The sequence below is a fragment of the Verticillium nonalfalfae genome (assembly GCF_003724135.2).
Source record: "Verticillium nonalfalfae strain VnAa140/NRRL 66861 chromosome Unknown scaffold_217, whole genome shotgun sequence".
NCBI classification, from domain to species: Eukaryota; Fungi; Ascomycota; class Sordariomycetes; order Glomerellales; family Plectosphaerellaceae; genus Verticillium; species Verticillium nonalfalfae.
Genome location: NW_021167442.1, coordinates 1 through 17,117, shown reverse-complemented (window position 1 = coordinate 17,117; position 17,117 = coordinate 1). Strand labels below are relative to the sequence as shown.

At 56.1% G+C, this 17,117-nt stretch overlaps 3 protein-coding genes and 1 non-coding gene across 4 annotated transcripts; 3 read left to right on the top strand and 1 right to left on the bottom strand.

Moving 5' to 3' along the window:
* Positions 1 to 5,404: 5,404 nt before the first annotated feature.
* Positions 5,405 to 6,230, top strand: D7B24_003894 (uncharacterized protein; the record flags this gene model as incomplete). Its single annotated transcript, XM_028638079.1, has 2 exons — positions 5,405 to 6,022; positions 6,096 to 6,230. 2 exons carry the CDS (start codon positions 5,405 to 5,407, stop codon positions 6,228 to 6,230), a joined length of 753 nt encoding a protein of 250 aa, XP_028490462.1.
* A 4,357-nt stretch (positions 6,231 to 10,587) lies between these two features.
* D7B24_003893 (uncharacterized protein) lies at positions 10,588 to 11,886 on the bottom strand (the record flags this gene model as incomplete). The annotated part of the gene is made up of 1 exon (XM_028638078.1): positions 10,588 to 11,886. The coding sequence occupies one exon, from the start codon at positions 11,884 to 11,886 to the stop codon at positions 10,588 to 10,590; it is 1,299 nt and encodes a 432-aa protein (XP_028490461.1).
* A 245-nt stretch (positions 11,887 to 12,131) lies between these two features.
* Positions 12,132 to 12,213, top strand: D7B24_003892. The gene has a single exon. It is a non-coding gene; the product is annotated as a tRNA-Ser (tRNA).
* A 2,143-nt stretch (positions 12,214 to 14,356) lies between these two features.
* Positions 14,357 to 16,477, top strand: D7B24_003891 (uncharacterized protein; the record flags this gene model as incomplete). The annotated part of the gene is made up of 1 exon (XM_028638077.1): positions 14,357 to 16,477. The coding sequence occupies one exon, from the start codon at positions 14,357 to 14,359 to the stop codon at positions 16,475 to 16,477; it is 2,121 nt and encodes a 706-aa protein (XP_028490460.1).
* Positions 16,478 to 17,117: the final 640 nt, after the last annotated feature.

The window sequence follows — 17,117 nt, the reverse complement described above, 5'->3', positions numbered from 1 at the left end:
TCAAGCTATGGCCAGCATCGGCACCAAGCGGCATAGTCTCCAGCGAAACGGCGATGAGGTAAGGATGTACAATCTAAAACGGATGCAGAGGTGAAAACAAAGGCGGTTGTTCTTAGCCTTTGGCCTTAGTAAGTGCTGATACAGCTCGCCGTGTTTAACGCAGGGGCGTATCAAAATTGGGGCCGTTCATGCGTTGATGCGTCCAGGTCTTCGTCTTGGGCCCGTGCTACAGATGCCACATCTCGGCAGCCGATCTCGGCAGCTGTGCCCTATTTTCGACGGGGAAGTATGGCTGGGGAAGTGTCGTTCCCGCGCGCCGGAGAATTTTCGTCTTCTTTTTGCTCCTTCATTTTTTTCTTACCTCTCAAGGAAACAGTGCGTGGTGCAAGGGTGTTGCATTTCGTGCTGTTGATGTTATGAAGGGGCCTGCCATGAGCTGCCAACAAAGACGCGCCTCGTAGCTGAAACCCCTGGCGAGCGCCACGCCATGCAAGTAATGGAGAAGGATCAAGAACATGGGCTCATGTCGATGACAGGAGGGATGTCACCGCGGGAGGACAATTGATGGACGGCTCAGCCTGTTCTCTGGGAAATAGTGGAGATGACTAGAGCTGCAGGTACGCGCAAGGCGCAGCTTAAAATAACCGTTGACCTTGTCGCATAGACGATCCGAAATGATGATGTCCGGGGCTATCGAACGCCGCATCGAGCATGCAGCTTGGGCTGGGTGACAGGAGGGCTTCAGAGCCTGAAGGGTCCGAGACACTATTGAATTGAATTTTGGAGGGTGGGGGAGCGCGGAATTGGCTGCCTCATCAGAGGTCGCCGATTGTGAACAGCTTCGCTCAGGCCGAGCTATTGCAGCGACGAGGTTGGTCATGGGAGTGTACTCGGGGGCGGCGTCATGATGACGGCGGCGGGAGAGGTTGGCGGTGCCTCACTCATACATGACCAAGCATGGCAGGATCCACCTGCTGCTTGGAAGGTGTTCGTTTTGCGTCGCAATGCACACACAAAGTTGGTTAGGGAGATCAAACACCATAGTGGGAAGCCTCCGAAGAGCCCTGGCGAGGGGCAGAGGCGGGGCGGCACAGAGTGGCTTGGAAGCAGACAGAACAGACACTGGTTTCCGCCAGGGTCACGAGGTGCCCTTTCCACCATCCCTCATGCCGAGAGCCTTGGGCGCGACGAGAAGAGGACGATGTCAGCAGTCCCTGAGGTGACCAGGCGACAGGGCCGTTGATCTTCGTAGCCGGCGTCCTGAATCGTGGTGTCTGACCTCGCTTGTCGTTCAATGCCACAAGGCGGGAAACTAGACAGCCGCCTGCGTGGGGGGGACTCGACCCCAGTGGGGTTGACAAACGCCTTAGCGGACATCTGTCGGATCCCCGGTCGTCCCAGTCCACCATGGCGGTTCCAGAAAGCAAGCCCGCTCTTGAACACATGTGGGAACTCGTTGGCCCCGGGAGACCTTCGAGCAACGAGTGGTCTAGCTACTGGTAATGGACGACGTCGGCCTCGGAACCTCGCCGCTGAACACTGCGTGTTTTCCTGGCGTGGGTGGAGTAAGCCTCCTCGAGCTTGTGGCTCTCGTGCTTGTGGTCCTCGAGCTTGTGGTCCTCGAGCTTGTGGCGTTTATGGCCAAGCCGGGAGTGGTCCTGTTGTCAAAGGTGCAGACCGAGCGCAAGAGGGAGTTCCAAGCTCAAGGGCCCTGGCCAGAGCTGGTCCAGGGAGAGCCCTTTTCTGGTGAGATGGGGTGGAGCGAGCAGCATGCAGGTGCTCTGAGACAATAGGCAAGGAAACCCAAGCCTCGCTGGGTTCGCCCTGCTGCGTACGCAAAGGCTGATGGATGGGATCTGGGACAGCTGGGTGCTCTGTGCTCTGTGCTGCTCTGTGCTCTCAACGGCGCGCGCTGGTCGGATCTGTTCGGCTGGTGAGCTCTGACATTGGGTCCTCGGGCCGCAGGACGGTTTGCAAACTATTGGCAACACCAGCTTCGCCATTGGACGGGGGCTAAAAGTGAACGAGACGGAGCAGTTGGCAGGTTCTTCGGGCCCACTTGCTTGTCAGGCACATGGCACAACAAGGGGCAGGAGATACCACGACTCCTCCCTCACCCTCACCAGTCACGAGAGAGGGGTGCACTGTATCGTCCGTCAGAGTCATACATGGTACCAGAATAGGTTCTCAGGCAATACCTGAGCACAGTTCTGGGAGGAGAGGGGATATGCGTGCCTCGAGGTAGGTGCGCCTCATGCCACGAGCAGTTGCCGCGTCCAAGTTACCATGCGCAAGCCACCTCCAATCTCCTCCTGCACAGGTACCTCGAGCACCTCTACAGATGCCTACCTCGATATCGAACTCCTGCGTCTGCCTTCTGCCTTCTGCCTTCTGCCTTCTGCCTTCTGCCTTCTGCACACCTACTTGTACCTTACCTAACGCACCTAGACAAAGCAGGCAGGTGCTTGGGGAGGCACCTTCGCAGCGACAACACATTGCTTCCCTGTCCGTCATCAAAAGCAGAGCAGGAACACGATGCGCGGCACACGTTCTCCCAAGATTCGCAATCTCTCAACTGCATCTCATCCGTCTCACTCTCGGCCATTTCAACCTCGTCGTCCAACCGCATGCCCCTGATGGCATCGCGTGCCTCGCCTGCCCCCCCTCGCGACGGCAATCGCCGACCAGCTCAATGCCAATGCGTCAGCCGTTGCCCGTCGCGGACGGCGATCAGACGCTAGAACGACCCTTCTACCTTCTAGAAGTCTCCCCAGCCTGGGCCAAGGGGTCGCATAACGTAGCAATTAATTGCCAGGTCCAGGCTGCATACCCATTTCGACCATGTGTCATGCGCATCCTGGTATCCCGGTCCCCAATTCCGACCATCTGTCTGTCTCTGCCTCGTCTCTGACGCCGCTGAAGAAACGCGGGATTGATACACGTCGGTTGGCAAACGAACCGCGCGACCCTCGAATCTGAAGACGCCGCCGCCGCCGCCGCCGTCAGGGCGCATCGCGTCGAGGCGCATCGCATCGACCCCTTGATGGCCAGCGCGCGACAGCCGTGTGTCGTCTGATCATCGCGTCAGCAAAGCCCGACTCCGCGAAAGACAACAGAATTAACGAGGGAACACGTACCACGACCTGCATGCCGGTCCACGGCTGTCAAAACGTCCCGCCACTATAGCCCACGTTTCTTCCCCGCAAGTCGCCCAATCACTCGTCCTCACTTGTCGTTGCATTGCATTGCCGAATCGCTGGCATACATGGTACATCCTGCAGCACTTTGCCTCGGGGACCTCTCCCCTTTCACATTCCATTCTACCACGTCGCGTTACATGCGTTCCCTACCGCCTAACGTACCGTCAACCCAAACGTCGTCTTGCTGCCGCCGCGGTAAAAGCTCGAAGCTGCTTCCCATCCACCCCCCCCCCCCCTCCCCTGATTCTCTGCTCTGTGTGTCATCCAGGGTCTCAATACCCCGTGTCTGCTCGCGCTTCCATCGATCCGGTCACGGATGCAGCTCACGTCTGAGCGCAACGCCCGAATCGTCACGCTCAGCCCGGACAAGGACCTGGCAACGAACAGGCAAGATGGATGTGCCTTCTCTTGCCGCTCAATATTCTCTTTGGACCCCCCGGTGTCCCTTCTTCGGCAATCTCGACACTAGCCTGCTCGCCCTATCGCGTGGCGCAACTGCCTCTTCCCACGGTTCTGTTATACCCTCCCCAGCTCGAATATAGCCCCTCCACCACGACAGGTGCACACCAAGTTTTTGCTTCGGGGTTTCTTTCCCAAGCCTTGGAATGTACCTACACGCTGGCCACAGAGCCGGCCCTTGGCCCTTCATGTGCTGCCAGCGGAATGCGAGAGGCCAGTCGCAGCACTCTGGAGCTTCCCCTCCCTTCCCCCAGTTGCGTGAAGCTGTTCCCTCCCGTTACCTTCAGCTCCCACCTCCTCCCACTGCCTGTGCATTGTAAGGCTCGTTTCATCTCTTGCCAGTCCAGCAACAGCCCCCCTCCCCCTACAATCGAATGTCTGGTCCACGTACGTGCCAGGATGCGTCTGCTCGACCAAGGCTTGTTCAAAGACGACTTGCCCACCCCACCCCTTCCTTTCAGTCGGCTCCCCTTCCACCATCTTGCGTTGCGTCCAGGGTCTTGCGCCGCTGTGTCTCCAGCAATCGCCAAATTGTCCGGTCTTTCGATGCCCCTCCCCCCTCCCCCCCCTTGCCGCGCCATGCTCACTCGCCGTACACCCCTCCCTCCACCTTTGCACCTTGGCCATCTGACAGGGGTACGCCTGTTTCCACATTTGGAGCGCCGTCCATGGCATAAGATCCCCAAATTATGCCACCGTCATCGCTCGACAAGGTTGCCCAGCACCGCAAGACAACCTGCTCCGGACAGACCGCGTCTCGCACGCGCGAAAGCTCTCCTGGTCTCCAATCGAGCTTCGTCCCCCCCCGGACAGGGAAGCGCAGGGCACGACAAGGCAGGGCTTGACAAGGGAACCTGTGGCGGCTATCCTTCCACTCCACACATGCCTGCCCTTGGAGACATTGGACGATATAACACACTGGCCGGGCCCGCGACTAAGTGTTCCGTCCTCTGGTCTTCCGTCACTGAGCACTACGTCGGGAGCTAAGTTTCTATAACGAGGATATAAGGACCCTCCAGATTCGATAGCTGCCGTGGCAAGCTACTTTTCGTTGAGGATAGCATGGCTTACTCGGTCTTCACGCCGTCTTATTAATACTTCCTCACCCCAGCAAATACCATTCGCCAACATCCATCTGTCTGCTAGTTCCTGCCAACGGCTCCCCCACCAACTTTTTCTTACCCAAAACGCCAGACCAGACACCCTACCGCAGATACCCAACCCACGCCTACTCCTGCCACTTCACGATCAAATTCGACAGCCTTTTAGAATTCCGCTATTTCAAAGACGAATGGTAGCTACGCTCACACCATCGGGCCGAACGCAAAAGCCTTTCGCCGTCCTATCATCACGGCCTCGGCCGCCCCGGCTGGCCGTACGCCTACGCAACGTCTCACCAACAGGAACAGCAGCAAACCCCCAACGCCCGTCCAACGCAGCCCGAGAGGGCCTCCGCTCAGCCAATTCTTTCTCTTCAGGTTCCGGCGACCGTCCAGAGCGGTTCGCTCTGGCGGGACCCATGCATTGGAGGCACGCTGGCGGGCCATTACCGGGTAGGGGACTACAATGTCGATTACTCGGCACAAGACTCGCATCAAGTCGAGCAGAGTCACCAGCAACACAACTTTGATCCCTCCCCCCATCAGCACCCACGAACCTCTCTCCATCATGGCGGTGGTACATCCCATGGCCTGCCCGAGCCGCAGCAGGGCCACCACCAACATCACCACCACCACCACACCGCCATGGCCCAGCACCATAGCCACAACCCTCACCAGGTGCTGATGGATCCATCGCACATGGGGCACCCGCGACACATGGGCTCTTCGCATTTTGCTGCTCCAGGCTCGGTTGTTGCACCGCTCTATCCTGCCATGGCAACGCCGCCCCAGGTCCACGGCCAACATCCCTCCATCAAGCGACCTCGACCCGATGACCTCGACCTGTCCGTGGCGCCGATCGGAGACCTGGACCACAGTGAACTGGACAGCATGCAAACACCTTTAGGCGCAACCTATGCCGAAGCTTCTGGTTCCATGCAGCCGCCGATGCATCATCATCACAGGATGCCAGACTCGGGCCCCCCTTCCAAGCTGATGAGGAGGGATGGAGAATCGCTGGGCGGCGGAGGGGCTCCCAGTGTAGTGGGACAGGCCGGGATGCCTGCACCAGCGATGAGGCCGCGAGGGCCGAAGCTCAAATTTACCCCAGAAGACGATCAGCTTCTGATTGAGCTGAAAGAGAACAAAAGCCTTACATGGAAACAAATCGCCGACTTTTTCCCCGGTCGCTCCTCAGGCACCCTACAAGTCCGATACTGCACCAAGCTCAAGGCGAAAACCACGCAGTGGACTGACGAAACGGTATGTTGCCCCTCGATCTGACCAGAGCCAACCCACCCTGCTCGTTCGGCAGATGGCTGATAGATACCCATAGGACCAGAAACTACAATCAGCCCTGCAAGACTACGAAAGCGAGAAGTGGCGCATTGTTGCCAACAAGGTCGGGACTGGCTTCACGCCAGCCGCGTGCCGAGAGCGCGCACAAGAACTTCTTGAAGGTCCTTTATAGCAATCAGTGTCCCCTCCCGGAGCTCACGCACCTGAGGTTGGGGACACCACCTACACGCAGCATCTCCAGTGATGAAGAGGAGTATGCCGTCAGCGACAATCTTTATTACGCAGCTTGACCTGGCAAGGACCAGGAAGATCTAGGTCTTTCCTGCGCCTGTTTCGCCACCTACCATTTCCACCAACCGTACACGGCGAAGACGAGTGATATTCCTTGTCTCGCAGCCTTTTAGCCAAAACACGACTCCCTTCGAATATCGAGTTTTAATCTCCGACGATACCCAACCTTCACAGCTTCTTTCCTTTGTCCCAGTCATCACCCCATCTCCATGAAACCACGACATAGACAAGGGCTAGCAACCAGTACCCTCTGACGACCGCTGTATTTTATTTCGCTTTCGCCATTTCATCTCGCCATTATCTCTCACAACGCGCAACCGACCACGTGCTCTCTCCCTCCGACAGCACCATTTGTGTCAAGGCCCTGGTCACACGCAAGGGTTCTAGGGGAAAGCCCACTACGCTTCCGCTCACGCACAGCACACACACCCAAATTTCCTTTCCTGTCTTTACACGCCTTGTAATATTAGAGGACGTCAGCGCGGCTCGGAGTTCACAGCCTGGGGATCGGATCCGGCCAGTAGCCGCGAGAACGGGCTGTGGCATGATGCTGGCCTGGTGGGCGCATCCACGAGATCACTCTTGTCTTGAAAACGGGAAACGACTCGCTCGCATACACAGAGGGAAAAGGCATTGTCACAGACGCATATATGATTCTTTTGTCTATTTTTCCTCGCCGCATTGTTGATTCGATGAATTCCTTTTCCTCCATGTCCCTTCATCGATGTAGTACTATCAAGTCGCATACTTCTGTCTGTTCGGCCATGCATTCTCACCGCTCGAGCTATGATGGAATAAGGTAGCCCAACAAAGTCGGTGCCTGTAGTTTCATTTGTCAGCGCTGCATGCACCTTCGCACACCGAGCAGAACGGCGGGATCCGAAAACAGGACCAACTCCCCGGTTTCTGATAGAATTTGGCAAGTAATGGGTCCTGAGAACACCCCCTGGAAGTCCTGGAAATGGAACGCATCTGGGGGGGGGGGAGGCTGCCGCTGCTTTGAGAGGGGGTGAGCTTTGGCTCTGTTCATTCGCCCTGCCGACATCCGCAGATCACCACAATCTCGGAGAGATGACGGTTAGCATAAGACAGTGAGGAACAACCTTCTTTCCTTGGTTGAGGCGACCCAGCCGCCTTGTATGCTATATGGCAAGTGGGTTCTGATATAACCCTCTTTCCCCCGTTCCCAGTATGCCGCCCCCCGCCAGCGTACCATTTCATGTTCGCGCGACCGTCGACCGACCAAACAGGAAGCTCGAGCCTCCACAGCGCATGCAACCCAAACGAAACGGGCGCGCCACTTTGCTGGAAATGGTGAAGCTTCGCCTGACCGGTGGCGATGAGGGGACGAAGGGCGAGGATCACCGGAAGAGAAGCCTGGAGGACAGGGCAAACACGAGAAAAGAAGGGCATTTGTGCCCTGGTTTGGGAATGCACCGTATTCCATGAATATCTGCGATGTAAGGTTATGACGGTACCCTGGTCTTGTCTGGTTCCTTGCAAGGCTCAAGTGTGCCATTGCCTGTGGAGGCTCTGTGAACCAACCCCTCCCTCTCTCCTCCCCCCCTTCCTTGCGGGGGCCCCTTCTTAGTTGGTATGTACCTTCGCATAGAAATACCCGACAAGACCCTACACGGTAGCTGCCTGGGTCTTGGGAGACGCATATGCATGGAGCAGCCGAGAGACATGCGCGGCGTTGCATGCATGCATGCCAACCAAATCACCGTGGCCTCTGCTTTGATTTGGTCCATGGAACGGTCATGCGCTGACAGAAACGTGAGCCGTTGCCTGCCGCTGTTGGCCTGATGGCTGCTGACAGCATGATGATGACCTTGGCGGAGGAGGAGGAGGGGCTTGAAACCAAAACTGGGGCAGCACACCAGAGAAGTACCAGGCGGCTGGAGGGGGCGTGTTGCAGAGGATTAAGGGGAAGAAGGGCGATCGAACGGGTGAACTGCCGGGGCTGTCGGGGATTTGCGGTGCCGGGGCATGGCTGGTCCTGGCTGGTTTGATCGCCTGGACCGGGGATGTAGGTGGGCAACCGTAAGGGGTTGGACCCCTTGAAGGGCTTATAGGGCATCATGCGATAGGTTCGTGATTGAGATGTTCTTGAAACGACCTCCTCTTACCTGGTATAAGCGATCGTCTCCTTCAAGAACGAGTTTGAGTATGCTGCTCGTGTTGAGTGCCAGGGCTGGATTTTGATGTCTGACAACTTTGCGCTTGGCATCGTACGCACTCGCGATGCTCGATCGGTCTCTGCATGAATTGAGTGAATGAGGCGAGACGTCCGAGCCTTTTGCTCTTGATTTATCTATATATATGTGTGTGTGTGTGTGTGTGTGTTTTGGCTTCATGGCTGGGACCATAGTCTCGCTGCTTCATGCTCGTCTAATTTCATGCAGCGTGGCCCTGGGTGTTTCTTATGCACTTCACTCTCGCATGTTCTCGTGTCACCGTGGAAACAGTAAGCGAGGTGGCGGTGACGAAATCTCTTGCCATCAGAGCGAAGAATACATTGTCCCTCCACTATGCCGGCGACTCGCGAGCATCATTAAATGCAAGTCCTTATGATTGTCAGGGGCCGAACTTGCCATGCGTATGGGGTGTGGCGGGAGGATCGCAAGGGGCAACCCTTAGAATACCTGTTAACGCAGAATCGCAACGCGGGCGGAAGATCAGATCAAGATTGCATCGCCAGAACTCTGCGGTGTTGCCGTCGACTGAATCGTGGCGTAAAACACATCTCGGCGTCGTAGCATGGCAGCAAAGGCGAGATGGGGGTTTAGTTTAGTTGTCTCGGGGAGGGTGACGATGGGCAACCCCATCTCTGACAAACAGACCTGCGTTGTCGAGCTCTCCGCAGATGACCCGCGTACAAACGCATGGAAAAATTAGACCGGCAAAGGCCTCGAGCCGCGTCGAGACTGTAGAGAGGTTCCCCCTTGCCTTCTCAGGCCGTATTGCCCAATAAAGACGCAGGCACTTGCTTGTACTGTCTGTCTTTCTCATCCGACCCCCCCCCCCCCCGGAAACGAACCAAGGACGTGCCAGGCGTGTTGGCTAGAGCGAGGCCCCCCTCCCGACTGACGTGACAGACTGGCATCCTATTAATGCAAACGCTAAATCGTGACAACTGGCAGCTAGCTGGTGATGTGCCAGAATCCCCCTCCTGCGCGCACTAGTCGCTCGAGTCGCTGTCATCTGCAATAGGCGCAGGTGCTATGGGGGTATATGGTCTGCAATATTGGGCGATATGAGAGCCATGCTAAGAGGGGTAGGTACATCGGAAAAGCTCCAAGATGGTATCCACAAAGTGGAAGCTAGGCGTCCGAATAGAAACGAAGATGTTTATCCAAAGGGAGACAAGGGGGCTCTCCAGAGGGGGTGGCGTGTACCGAAAGGCGTGGGGAGCCGGATCGTGATGGCGTGGGTATACTCTAGCTCGCTAGCTGGTGACCTGGCGGAGATGAACAAATCGTGTTATCAAAGGTGACTTTGAGGCGGCTTCCGATATAGCACGACGGACAGGGGCGTGGTTAGATGGGCGACGCGGTACAGTTGGTGGCTTTGAACGGATGATGAACGCGGGAGAGGCATTTCTGATGGCGCCAGCGAACCTGCCCCGCAGAGAAGCAAGATTGCGTCGCAGCCGAATGCCTGCTAGTATCTCATATTCGTGACCAGAACTCGTTCGAGTTCGGAATCTCGGGGATGGGAGCCAGGCTGGGCTGGCATCCCTTTGGTGTTGGGTATGTCAGACTGTGCAGTAGGCAGGGTGTCACCAGCCTTAATCTACTAGACAGGTACCACGCGGCGCCAGGCATAGGCTGTGAGGAACATGGGCGTAGAAAGGCACTCTAGGCCTCTGGATAAGCTGTCAAGAAGCAGCTCCCTTTACCTCCGGATAAGCATACACATAATGAAGGAGCTGGCATTTGTTCTCCATCTACCATGCCTACTGCGATCCGTTTCTAGTAGTTGGAGTGCACAGATATCTTGGGAAGTCTCCTGGCATCTTTGGTTCTCCGACACTCAAAAAGTGTCCTTGCTGTCGGGGAGGTCCCCATGGTGATGCTCATCTTGTGGAGACACAGACGGAGCGGGAGTGACGCTGGCCCCTCCGTATTTAGACAGATCTTAGCTGACCTTTTATGACAGTCCGGGATGCAAGTGCCGATGAATGGGGTGCGACCTGTCGATTCTCCTTTGTCTACATCCTGGATAAAGTCTCCGTCCTATACTTGACCGCTAAGGACTGGAAAGTGACTCTCGATCGACGCTTCGTCCACGTTGACACCGTTCTCGACTAGCTCTATGAGCAGTTCGTGGTTCGATGTGTCCAAGCCTGGATCAAGAAAAGCAGCCATGTCAACGAGCCAACCGTTGAAATCCTGGATCTCCGTCTGGCGGCCGGCACGGACGTCCTGCAACATGGAGCTAGTGTTGTCACGAACCTTGTGGCCCACAACCAGCAGCATCCGTTTAAGTTGTGTTTGGCTGAAGCGCTCAAAAAGCATGTGACGATCAATGGCCGATGCTGTATTTCGCGCATCATTCAAGATAGTATCGGTGCTAGGATGTTGGACCACCTGTTGTAAGACGGCGCTTGCCTCGGCTAGTAGAACGTCGATAAGTCGCATCAGCGGACCGTCCGGTTTTTCGAAGAGATAGCCATTCTTGCAACGCAAAAGAGCGGTCAGAGGATTGATGATGCAGTTGACAACGAGTTTCTCGAGCTGCAGAGTCCATAGGTCTGCGCGCAACACCTGTTGACCGTGGAGGAAGGGCGCTCGCGCCAGCTGCTCCGCGAGATATGTCGACGATGCGCCACCGTGCGGACCGGACAGAACGGAACCGATCTTGAGGTCTGCCACCGAGGCATGCTCGCTCGTGTAGCGACCCCTCGAGGTAACACCGTGCGTTGTCACGCAGGCGAGCCAGCTCGGCGGCGGGCGCGACGCGTAGCGGTGAGAAGTATACGCACGCCCATGCGGGGGCCAGAGCTTGCACATGCCATTCTGTGCAAATGCGACGACTGAATTTTCGTCAAGGTAGCGGCGGAGGCGGTCAATCTCGGGCAGCGCAACGGATGCTTTGGTGGTGACGAGGAGGTTCGGGATGGCGCCGCCGTCAGCGACGTGTTCGACCACACCGTGGTCCGGTTTCTGGTCAGTCCACCACTCGATATCAAAGCCGGTCATGCGCTCTGACACGCCATTGCGAGAGATTGTGAGGCTGGGATCCGATGCCCACTGCTCGAGGAGTTCCTTTCTGTGGACGACAAGGGTGATGGGCGGGCGCGGCACAAGTTTTGCCAGCGACGTGGCGAAGAGGACGCCGAGGTTGCCGACGCCGAGGACAAAGATGCGGCGAGTCTTGTCTAAGGCTGATGGGACCAGGCTTCCGGAGGCTTGAGTCTGAGACGGAGCCTGAGTTCGTGAGCAAATATTGGCAGGCGTCCAGGCGAAGAGCTTCGGTGCCGCCGCACAGTCATCGAATACTGATTGAAGCCACTGCGGATTCGGACTGGCCATTCTCCGGGCTGAGGCCATAGACATTGAACTCCTCGCAATCGCCAGGGGCTTCAGTGCGCGATGTGGCCTCCAGGCCATTTGGGGAATATGTTGGCTTCACAACGCTACGCGCGCGTAGGTCACTACATGTCATCAATTGTCGTTGAGATCAAGACCCGAGAACAAAAGAGGCCCACACCGATCTGAGACAATGACCGACTTATCTCACAATTATAAACAGCTGGATTTTGGTCGATTTCTCAACAGGCGAGGTGGCAGAGTGGTCTAATGCGATAGACTAGAAATCTATTCACTTCGGTGGCGCAGGTTCGAATCCTGCCCTCGTCGATAATTTTGCCGGTATTACCATACTATGTTTTGCCATCTTGGCCAGCTCTATAATGCTCTTCATTATTCCGTTTTTTGAATCACTTGTCGGTACAAAACTCATTATAGCCCGATAAGAAGGCCTTCACAACTAAGGTGATTGCAGGATAGTGTCTTACCAAGTCTAGGCATTATGGCCAGCGCCTCAGTGATCGACCACTTGTACAGTATCCATGAAAGTGGCAATCTTAGTTAGAATGGCCATATATCTATGTAATTCTCATACCCACTCGTACTATCCTAATTGTAAACACAGCACTCACGGCTTGCAAATGATGTTCTCCCCAGGCCACCCACCAACCACATAATATAGACAATGCCAATTTCAAAGGTCCTGATAATACATATGTCGCCAGTCACAGGTGGTACGCAAGTTAAGAGACATCATTCACTCAGAATAGCCAATCGTCAATGTGAACAATTTTCTTTAGGAATGCCAGGCTTGGCAGCAGCACGTTTATAAAGTCAAGTTGTCAAGGGCAGCTACAAAAACCTACAAAGGTGACGCGTGACGGGCCTCAAAAACACAGACATGATGGGTGGCTAGTCGTGTATGGCAAGAATACGACGTCCGACTGCTTGTTCGGGGTGTTATGGGTGAGACTCATGGACGCTGTATATGCCTGCGGCCTGCACTGTACCTCTATGAATGCAGCCCAGTTAATCACATGACGATGATTCAACACTTGTTCTTTCAGCCCGATCGGACGGCTGCCGTGAGGTACTTACGACCGTGTGACGCCTTTTGGGGCCGACTGTAACACCGGGAAGCTTTTATTATTCTGGTGAGGCTTTCCCGAGCAGATAGTCCCGCTGTTCTTTGCGGAGCAGCCAAGGAGCAGAGTCGATTACCGCCTGGTGATAATTTCTTGCATCTGACACGCCCGTGTTGGCCGTATTCGGGGTCGATACACGTTGCAGGAACTGTCCACGCGTAGTGGCGCGGACGTTTGACGGACGAAGTCTTTCACAGGGGTCACCATTCATACACGGACAAACATGTATCCAGAGGTAACTAACTTGAAGCATGCTTCGCTCTCGGATCGGGGTTTCATCAGTGAGAAGGCTCTATCATGAAGAGCACCTTTACGGCATGATTACCATGCTACTATTTCCTAGTACAACCTGGGTATCTTGAAGAGCAGCTTGCCTTGGAGAACAACCAGCATAGGGCTGACTGACCCACTTCCCAGCCCCTACTAGGCCGGTAGTTGCTAGCCCCTACCTACCCTCTGCGTCCCGCCCGCCAGCCGTGGTGCGGCCGTGCTTGCAAGGTACCTATTAGTCCACCTGCGGTGTGGACAAGTGCTCCAAAGGATGCTGCCTTTGAACATTGTAAATCCTGGTCCTCTGGTCCTCTGGAACTTAGCTCAACCCAGGTGACCGTCCATCATATCCTCAGGCAAAGGTTGCTTGCAGGCAGCGATGACCCAATCTGAGGCAGGAGCTGGGCTAGACTAGATGCTGGGGCTGGTGAATGCAGGCACATCATTGGACGAATGGCCGTGGTGTCTCTCATCCTCGTCCCTTTGGTCGCGGTCGCAGTCGCAGTCGCAGTCGTAGTCCCAGCCCGCCCGCCTCCGGCACCCCGCCTGGCAGCCTAAACAGAACGATACAACCTCATCCATCTCAGGCGCCTTGCCTTGCCTTTTTCCTCTCATAACGCTGTGAAATCATGCCTCTATGAGAAGATAGTTTCCTGCCACAGCTCACACACGGTAGCGTATACGCGACGCATCGCATCCGCGCGCATCCACCACGTGCAGCATCACCATTCACCTTCTACCCGAAGGTAGGATCCCCAACGAGACCTTCTTTGTTGGGCGGGCAGAGTGGGATCCCGCATCATCCGACCACGTCCCTTCACAAACATTGTTTCTAGAACCTCATCGCTTTGCCTGGGCCAGCCTGCTCACGACTACCTACACGGTGTCTCGAATGACACGCCACCACGTGTGCGCTGCCTTTCGACGTGCCAGCCGCCCAGACGCCAGGGCGATTGAGAGTGTACCATTTCTGACATGAGCGTGACCATCACACCGGCATGCAACTGACTGACGCAATCTCAACGACGCCAGCAACCGCAGCACGATTTCCAGATCAAATGCCAGAGAACGAGAACGCTTGGCCCGCAACAATGTCCGCCTTGAGGCTGTCCAAGGCTGTGAGGCGTCGAGTCGAAACCCCTCCAGTCCTCTCCCTCCTGGCCACGGCGGAGCTGCTCAAGATGAGGAGCAAGTGGATCACCGCCCTCGTCCTCACCACCATCGCCGCAAAGGTCGCTACCTCGCCTCATATGGAAGGCCTCGTTGCGTTGGCCCTGGGGCACTGTTTCCGCAACCAGACCCCTTCTGACTGGGGTTCGGCCATCGCGCATCTCCGCATCGCTCACGAGCGTTTCGCCTCTCTCCCGAAAGCCCGCGACCGAGAACCCTATCTCATGCGGGCCGTCTTGCTTCTTGGCGACTCTCTTGTCCGAAGAAACGAGATTGGCGACTTGGCTGAAGCTGAAGAGATCGCCTTGACCGCCGAAGCCATGTTGGAGGAAGCGAGAACACAAACGAAGTCGTGGCGCGTCAGCTGGGCCTCCCTCACGCAGCGCTGTCTCGACTTCAATACCCTGTCCATGCGAGAACTCGGCGAGATCTACTACTACACGCACTCGTGGCCTGAAGGAGAGAAGTTGCTTCGCAGCCTGGTTCCTACTCTGGTACGGAAGCGGGGCACACATCATCCCATGACCATCGAAGCCCAACGAGACCTAGCCAGCATGCTTGTGAACCAAGACAAGTACGAGGAAGCCGAGGCTGCATACCGAGTAGCGCGCGCGTGGAACGAGTTTAGGCCTGCCTTTGGCCCGGAAGAAAAGGCAGCCATTGACTACAATATCGTCATGTGCTTGTCCGAACGCTGCTTGCACGAGGAAGCCGGCGCCGAGTTGGACCAGATGGATCTGGCAGCAGATCTTCTGCATTACGCCAATGGCGAATGGACACTGAAGCTTGCCCGCTTGACGTATATGCGCCTCGGGCAGTACGCCAAGGTTGTCCGCATGTGCCGCAGATTTCAGCCCATCCTGGACGGGCACACGGTCAAATACGGACCCTGCAGTGCTGCCAGCCTGAGGAACATGAACGACCACGCCAATGCCCTGCAGTCCTTATGTAGGTGGGACGAGGCCGTCGAAGTCTTGCGTGACATGTGCGCCCGGGAATCCAGCGACCGAAGGCCGCCAGAGACAACGCTGGACTCTCATATGGAACTCGCCCACAGCCTGCTGTGTTCCCAACAGCTGGACGAGGCCTCGTACGAATATCGAAAGTGCCTTGAGATTGCCCGCGACGCCGTGGCTGATCTACGCAACGATTCGACATCCTCCGAGAAGGACAGGCGCATACGCAACATCCTTCGCCATCTCGCACACATTTACGAGTTGACCACCAACAGGACGGGGGCCTTGACAGCTTACGCACAGCTGCAGCACGAGTTCTTGGCTCGGCCAGGTCGTCCGCAAAACATTTGGATGTACCAGTGGCTGCGTGGGAAGATGTTCTTGCTCCAAGAGCGGTGGGATTACGCCATCCGAGTGCTGGTCAGCGCACCAAGCTCGAGACTCGGGCTGGAGGCCGCCAAGATGGCCGAACGACCGCTGACCGATGAGACGAAGAAAAGCCTCCGGGCGATATTGGAGCGAGCAGATCTTGACGAGAGGACGGCCACGACCGATCTGCCACTGGACATCCAAACACATCACGAAGCGGTCTCTGTCACCGCAACAAAGACGGGTGAGCCGGCAGCCAAGGGGGTAGTCATCATGACCAAGGTCAGAGAGATCAGCGAAACCAAGGATGCCCATGGCGCGGATGACGGAGCGATCGCGGGATCAGGGGGACATCTGGTGCAGCCGACCCCAGTGAGTGCCACCGAAACCTACGCAGTGGCCCAGGTTGTCAAGGATGCCGTGTTTGCCGCATTGGAGAAGGACGTATTCCAGAAGCACGCCGAAATTGTCGATACGGCCGACATGGACGACGAGGGATCCATCTCTGACGAGGATCACGATTTCGAGACGGTCGACGGCGTGTTGCGCGCCAAATACGCGTTCCCGCTCGTTCCGCAGGACACTGAGTGGGAGCAGCTGCAGTATCCGCGGCTGCCAAACACGTACCAGAAATGGGTGCAGCAGAAACGAGAGGCCGAGAGGAACAGGCGTATCTGGATGTGATTTTGGAACCTCTACTTTTGTAAGGATCAAGGCGTTTTGGGGGGAGGGAGGGTGTAGTGGGTCATGATGCTGGACTACCTGGTCACAGGATGATATGATGATGATGATGATGATTTCGGCATGTTTGACGATCACCTGGTTGCCTCGAGATGAATGAAGAATAAATACCCAAGCATTCTAAGGACATGGTACATCGGAGCCAGTCGTCATATGATTTGAGAAATACAGCTCGAAAGCCTGTGATTTTCATACCACGGGCGACGTGCATCATCGGTGCAAGTGGCGTTCCATGTTTTTTTTCGGTTGAGGGCTATCTTTCGTGCTACTCATTGGTGCTCACAACCCATGAAGCGCCGAGACATCTCACAACAAGCCAGACAGACCATCGCATTTCCTTGCACAGAAGCACCCGGCGCGTCGTAAACTTTCCATGCTTATCAGCCTTGCCTAACAACCTAGACCCGACCGTCATTTGACATCCAATCCCTAAACCACTACCTGCGCGCGCACGAGCGACTCCTGACACCAGGAAAACGTCCAAACCGTCGCCACTAAAGAGTTGCGAGGCCAGCAAAAGGTATAGCTCTGGTCAGTATGAGGGTCGAACTCATGACCTTGGCATTATTAGTACCACGCTCTA